Genomic DNA, 7135 nt, shown 5'->3' with positions numbered 1-7135 from the left:
TCCGATCAAATTTCAATCGATCTGCTCTCTGAGGTGAAGAAGAAATGAAGGTTCCTTGTTCAGATCTGAAACCCACGTGGTCTACAACCCTAATTTTTTTCATATCTTAATCTTCAATAGGGATTTGGGAATCGGCAATGAAGGAGGGTTTGATTTTGTAAATTTATAAACTTTAACCCCTTTAAATGTAAAAATAAAAAAAATTTAAATAAAAAAAGAAAATAATGGCAAATTCGTCATAGAAGTGATAATTTGTATTTAAATTGACTTTTTCTATAGTACAAGAGAGGCAAATGCAAAGTCTTAATTTTTTTGGACTAAAAATGACATAGACCAAACCTCATGGGGTCCAGGTGAAAATTACCCTCCTTATTTTTATCTTTTTTTCATGTATAGTCACGTGCATTTGGACGTATAACTTTTACTAGTATATATATATATAACTTAGCATTAAATATGAACACTTGTAGTTTGTCATAAATGTTTGGATGAGTTAGGATAGAACATAAAATTCACTGTTTCGTTAATAGTTCATAAACACATGGTTGAGTTGCGTTGTCCTTATATAATGCAAGTTGGCCACCCAAGGCCTTAAAACATGTCACAACTAGATCATGACTCATGAGAGGTCACAATTGTGGGGCAGGCTTGGTGATAGTAGACATCATTAAATACCAAACTGTTTACGTTTTATCTTTTAAAAAAAAAAAGAAAATTCCAAACTCCAAAATAGAAAAAACATCCCAATTCATACTAAAAAACAGAGAAGCTATAATCACTTCAAAATTTGGTCTAAGTTACACCAAATTTGCCCAAGGCATTAGGCCCACAAATTAGAGGCGAAATCGATTATAAGTTGAATCATACCAACTCTTCTGGCCTCGAGAAGCCATTAGAAATTTATACAAAGCCTTTGTCTCAAAGACAAGCCTCGAGAAGCCTAAGGGTTCAACCTCTGACCATCCCCGTCGATAGGGGGATCCATCCCAGCCTCCAGGAGGGAACTTATTGAAAAATGTTTATAACTTACATATATGTTTTATTTACATCGTTTCATCTTATGATTTCTATGATGGAACTTTAAGTCCCATATCAACCCCACGAACTAGAGGCCAAATTGATTACAAGTTGAATCAAACCTAGGGTTCTAACCTAAGAAGTTACTAGAGATCTATAAATAGTCTTTGTGCTTGAGGGTTCAACCGCAGACCATTCCCCTCAATAGGGGGATCCATCCCAGCCTCCAAGAGGGAACCTAATGATTATCAAGGCAAGGAGGCTCAACTGTTGGCCTTAGGATTCCCGTTTCACGCCTCAAGGACTAACGTGTTGTACTTGCCAGGAGACACGTTGGCCAAATCCACATCTACTTGGGACATTGTACCTGCCAAATTGTTAGCTACGAAAACTAGGATTTGTCATGCTAGCCTCCATTGCCATGCTAGGGTTTGACTTGTCAAAACAATCATATCCCTACTAGCCTCATATCTATAATGAAGGAGATCCATACCAAGTTGGAAGATCTCCAACCACCGCTAAGAGTCAGGTTTAGCGATAGATACCCTTCACTTACCATTGTTATGGGTAATGTTCATTTACTCTTACCCTACTTGTCAAGCATTCTTGCTCAGGTAGATTGGCCGCCAACCTTGGGCAGTATTGTTTCTAAATCTAACTTGATCTTCAGACCTTAGTGAACTAATCACAAAATCGGCCCACTCTCACTCTTCTCTTATGAACATGTTACAAAATACAAAGCTAGCAATTCACTTGAAGGACTTAAATCTGGGCCCAATAGATAGTTTCCTTTCATCCACTATATGAGTTCAACAAGAATGTTAAATTTTCCATTCTCCCTTTGTCTTTCCTTGGTAAATTGTTAAATTTTCCATTCAATCAGTAGTGGGTGAAGCAATTGTCTCCCTTTTCTAGCTGAAACTTGAAAGGATTGCAAGAGTTATGAACTAGGGTTGTTGAGCAACTCCGTACTATAGACTCCAGGTTCCCATCCAACGAGGTAAACAAAGTGGTCAACCATAGATTTACCGGAGGATTGGAGTTTGATGACGGCAAAGCCGAAGCCAACCCATGAATCCAATGACTTCAAATTCATAAAAAGCCCCTCTATGCTGCGCGTCTTAAGGTTTGACACTTTGACCTAATCACTTTCTTCTTCACTTCGCTCAAAATCGACAACTGAGCTTTAAGGTTCCTAAATCGAGGTGAGAGATGAGTGGTGCGTGTGTGTTTGACCTTTTTAGTTCTCAAGTCTCAATCTAACCCAATAACCCATTAAGGCAGTTTGTCTTAGTATTCTGGAAAAGCAAGTCTCCTGTCGTAGCTTTGTCTTTGGCGTTTACGCTCATGTTCCATTCATATCCATGGCTTTGCGTTTGGATCTTTCTGCCTTTGATTTCCATTTCAGGCTCAGTAGTTAGGTCTCTTTGTCCTGGTAGCTCTGTCTTTATTCTTCACAGTTAATGTCGTTTCATGGTCATGGGCTTTGCGTTTTAGATCTTTACATTTGATTTCACATCGGTGTTTGCGTCTCAGACAAGTTAATTAACATTCCCACCTTCTTATATCACTTGTCCTCATTTTAAAATCTTCGGTTTCTTCCGAAACAGGGTATCAGAGACCATACTTTTAACTGTAGGTGGACTGGAGTGAGGTGACTACTTGAGAGACTTGCAAAGAGCGAAGGAAGGAGTAAAGAGGAGAGGCTAATCCGTGGCTTCTTACCGTTCTCTCTCTTGTCTCTTTCACCCCTTCTGATTCGGGGAAAGCTGCAACACTGCAATGCTGTTCTTCAGCTCTGAATCTTTCAGAGTGGGCAAAAAAGGTTCTTTTTACCGAATAGTTACAGTACTTGGGTTGGGTTCATCAATGCTTTAAATGCGGGCGCCGAGCGGTTCATTTTGCTCTTACTTCGTCGTTTTAACCAGCCATCCACGTATGAAACCACCTAGCTGCTCTTCCCTCCCTTCTCAGGGACAGACATTCATTCCCCTCTTCTTCTCCTCTTTCTCTTTTGCCTCTGAATCGGTTCATTAAAAGTTGCATCCCATTAAAAAGGGAAAATCAGAATATTTTCTCAACCGTAGTTGACGTTGAGTGCGTGAAATGCTAAACCCAGTTCAGGAAATGGGGATTTTTTTTGGCTTCATTTTCCTCTCTTTCAGTTGACTATTGTTTTGCCCTGTCAATAGAGTTGTTTTGATTTTATAAATCCTTCTTTGCAATATGTGATTTTGGTTTATCACATTTGGTTTGTATTTCAGACTTGATGCTCAAGCGTGGGTTCAGATCTACCGGCTACCCGTGGAGCTGTTATAGGACTATTCTGAAATCTGTCAAAATGATAGTCTTCTGATTTCTTCTGCTGGAGTTCTGGAGCTCATGTTTGAGGTTTTAGTTTTGGATCCATTTTGGTCGGAGGTGATTCGTAGAGAAGAAAATGGATGGCCGTATGAATAAATATAGGCAGACGAGCCCAGAGAGGACAAGAGTTTGGAAGGAGCCATCACCAAAGCACCAGACTAGAAAAGTTCCTGTTGTTTACTATCTTTGCAGAAATCGACATCTCGAACATCCCCATTTCATTGAGGTTTCGCTCTCATCGCCTGAAGGCCTTTACTTGAGAGGTAAGCCTAAAAGCATTCTCATGTGATCGCTCTGTTTAGTTCTTTCTCCGACTTTTGTTATTTTGGTATTTGGTATTTCTATTTTTAAGGCTTGTTTCTGCAGATGTTGTTGATAGGCTTAATGTCCTTAGAGGACAAGGCATGGCTTCCATGTACTCCTGGTCTTGTAAAAGGTATATGCCCTGGCAAATATTGCTAGTTCTTTTTCCCCTGCTAAGTCTTTCTGTTTTGGTTCTTGTTTGTTCACCTATCTTATTGGATTCAATTCTTGAAGGAGCTACAAAAATGGTTTTGTTTGGCATGATCTCTGTGAAGATGACCTGATTCTTCCTGCTCATGGAAATGAGTATGTTCTCAAAGGTTCTGAGCTCTTCGAAGAATCTCAATCAGGTAAACCACCAACTCTGAGGATTTCTCTTCCTGATGCGTGGTAATTAATTTATACGAAGAACAAGGAGACTGGATAACCTCAGAGAATGATTCTCTTATTATTTCCCTTCTTGTTGCCCCTTCTGATCGTTTTCAGGTCGTTTTCATCCCACTGTTAATACAAAGTTGAAGAATCCCATGCCAGAACGAGCCTCTTCTCGTAGCCAGGAGTCGTCTTCATCTTCTTCAGGCATGATAATGCTAGGGAAAGGTGTAAAACCTTCTCCAGAGGATGAAATCTCTCTTCCACTCCAACGCCCAAGCCCCCCTGGCATGTCTCCAGATTCTTTAGTTGGGAACGATCATTCGTACTCTGGCGCGAGGAAACTGACAGAGTATAAGGTCTGTAGGGGAGCCCAAGCAGCTGATGCATCAACCCAGACTGAAGTAACAAATGTGAGGACAGAGAACGCGCGAGAAATTTGTACAAGAGGTGTTTCAACTGACAATGGATCAATGGAGCTTGAACGAGATGGGAGTCATGAGACCCAGAATCTACAAACTAAGGAAAACTCTGAGCTATGTAGGGATGAGATATCCCCACCGCCGTCTTCTTCAAGCACTTCATCTTCTTGTGGAAAGGCAGAGACTTTGGAGTCTCTAATCAGATCTGATGTTAATAAGATAAATAGCTTCAGGATACTTGAGGAGGAAAGTGGTAGTTTGGCCCCAAACATGAAATTCAAGCCATCAAACATGTTGATGCAATTGATCTCTTGTGGGTCTATATCAGTGAAAGATCACAATTTTGGTCTCACACCTACTTACAAACCTAGGTTTTCTCATTGTAAACTTCCTTCTCCATTGTTTTCTAAAACAATCATGGTGGGAGAACTTGACTGCTTATCAGAGAGTCCAAGATCTAAGGGGTTGAGTTTGGAAGACAAAGACTATTTTAGTGGAAGCTTGATTGAGACCAAAACTTGCGGGGATGGAGATGGATTGGCTGTCCTCAAAAGGTCTTCCTCATACAATGCTGACAGGTAATTCTAATTTCAGCTCTATATTATATATTTTCTTATGCCTTTTTTTTTAAGTGGATGAAATTCCAGAACTCTTGCTTGAATCTAGGAAATGAATGTTATTATCTGATATGGTGAATTCTGACTAGATGTTTGAAGACCAACTTTCTTGATTGATTAGTGATTTGTCTCATTACATTAAATTCTGGCTTGGTTCTACAACTTTGAGAGCAAATGCTTAATTATGGGCACCTTTATTGCATATTGTCTAGTTAAATTTTAAGCTGAATGGTGCTCAAGGACAAACAAAGAGATTTATAATGACATGCCTCATGCAGAACCATATAAATTGCCCCTTCCTCTGGAAGGGACTATCTCTATGATCTGCCCTTATTCTACTTGAAGTGTTGTTCTTCTATTTGAAGTAGATGCTGGTATTTTCTTACTGTTAGTATTAATTTGGGTGGTCTGAACTGTGGAGAAAAAGGCTGTAACCTTTTCAATCCCACCAATTCCCCCACTGCAATTCCATGTAACTTGAAGCATGTTAGTAGTAAGCATCCTAATAATTCTCTCTTATCCTTGACAAGAATAACTTTAAAACTGCAGGACTTCTGAGAAGTTGGATTCCGCAGCAGGTGACAAAGAACGGGAGGATGATGCTGTGCTTTCGAAGTGCATCCCACGGTCTATGAAACCTTCATTGTGTAAATCCCCAAGGAATGAAACAATGAGATCCCCTGTTTCAGATGCACCTAGGAAATCTACGTCAGCTGCAGAGGGTTCACAACCACCCTATCATGGTTTATGCAATGGTAGTAGCAGGAGAATCACAGAACCTTCCGCAGCAAAGAGACCATCAAAGAGACTAGACTCTTTTAGGGAAGAGGAGAAAGTGACAAAAATTGAAGAAAGTTAAGTGTTGATTCTTCTGCCTTGCTGTGTACTAAAGGATATCGGATCACTTACATATTGATGGTTTTGTTCTGGTTGATTGAGTCTATATTTTCTTTATTCCCACAGGCTTGCTTCAGGAGCTCGGATTATAATTCAATCCAAGGCCCAGTGTAATGAGATCGAAGAAACCTTGTAGGTAGGTGGGATTGGGATGGATGGTTCTTAAGGAAAGGACTGTATTAGTTAAGGAGTCCTTGTATAGTCTGTGTTAGAGAAAGTCTGGGGTTTACTTATTGCACATCTCAGCAGAAGGTAACTGAGGGTTTGGGGAAGTCGGCTGGAAAACAAAGAAAATTGCTGTCCGAACAGAAAAGAGGTTTCAAGTTTTGAAGTGAGGCTTTACCGCCCTGTGAGATTTGAATTTTTGTACTTCTTTGAAAGGGATGTCAGAAACCAATAGATTTACTTTGTTTATGTTGTTTGATGCTTTGTTCCACGTTTTCCAGTCTTTGCTTGCAATTTCGCTTTAGTGCTGTCGAGCACTGAGCTGCTAACAGTAGCGGGGAAGCCATGTCGTCCAATTGCATAATAACAGTTGATTAAATCCATGTGAGCTTAGTTTTGGTTTTTTTAAGTGAAGCAACTGGTAGACCGGTTCGGCTCAACTAGATTTCAAACCAAACCGATTTGCTAGACTGAATTAAAAATGCAAAATGGAGGGACAAATGGAACTCTTCTTCATTCTGCGAACGAGAGAAAGCGAGAGAACTCCGATAAGGGTTCCTTAGTTCTTCATTTTGCTTCTTCATTCTCAAGTAATCGAACGCGTAGCCAGTGCCGCTTCCAACCGCGTAGAAAGGGAAAGCAATTTTACTTCAGATTCGTGTCTTTTCCTAACTAGTCAAAGTGCTCCTACAGAGCGCTCCGTTTCTAAGGGGTTTTATAGTAACCATTATGTGCCAAAATTCACACTTCAGCACAGAATTCACTTTTTATGCTTCTGTGCTGAAGTGGGCAAATTTGGCACAGAATCGTTGCCGTAATCTTGTATGGTTGGACACAGATAAGCACGTTTCTCTGGCCCAACTTGGCACAGAATCTTGTATGGTATGTACGACTTCTATGCCAAAATGGGCACATTTTTTTAATAAAATATTTAAAAAGATAAATATAAAATAATTAAAAATAGGTAAATATGCTGGT

General features: G+C 39.9%; 1 protein-coding gene across 4 annotated transcripts; it reads left to right on the top strand.

The window, feature by feature from the left end:
• Positions 1–2151: 2151 nt before the first annotated feature.
• On the top strand, positions 2152–6511 carry LOC149023741 (UPSTREAM OF FLC protein (DUF966)). Of its 4 annotated transcripts, none has more exons than XM_089144239.1 (7): positions 2152–2222; positions 2628–2842; positions 3282–3644; positions 3748–3817; positions 3919–4034; positions 4171–5056; positions 5645–6511. In XM_089144239.1, the coding sequence occupies exons 3-7, from the start codon at positions 3458–3460 to the stop codon at positions 5952–5954; spliced, it is 1569 nt and encodes a 522-aa protein (XP_089000365.1). In that variant the 5' UTR covers positions 2152–2222; positions 2628–2842; positions 3282–3457; the 3' UTR covers positions 5955–6511. The 4 variants fall into 4 exon arrangements, with proteins under 4 accessions (XP_089000365.1, XP_089000367.1, XP_089000364.1 ...); XM_089144238.1 differs by lacking the exon at positions 2152–2222 and adding an exon at positions 2238–2438; XM_089144241.1 differs by lacking the exon at positions 2628–2842 and having other exon boundaries at positions 2170–2222.
• Positions 6512–7135: the final 624 nt, after the last annotated feature.

The sequence above is a fragment of the Hakea prostrata genome, chromosome 2 (genome assembly GCF_041222555.1).
Source record: "Hakea prostrata isolate BN-2017 chromosome 2, UWA_Hpros_2, whole genome shotgun sequence".
Taxonomy (NCBI): Eukaryota; Viridiplantae; Streptophyta; class Magnoliopsida; order Proteales; family Proteaceae; genus Hakea; species Hakea prostrata.
The sequence above is the reverse complement of the archived record's forward strand: the minus strand, read 5'-3'. Positions and strand labels throughout refer to the sequence as shown.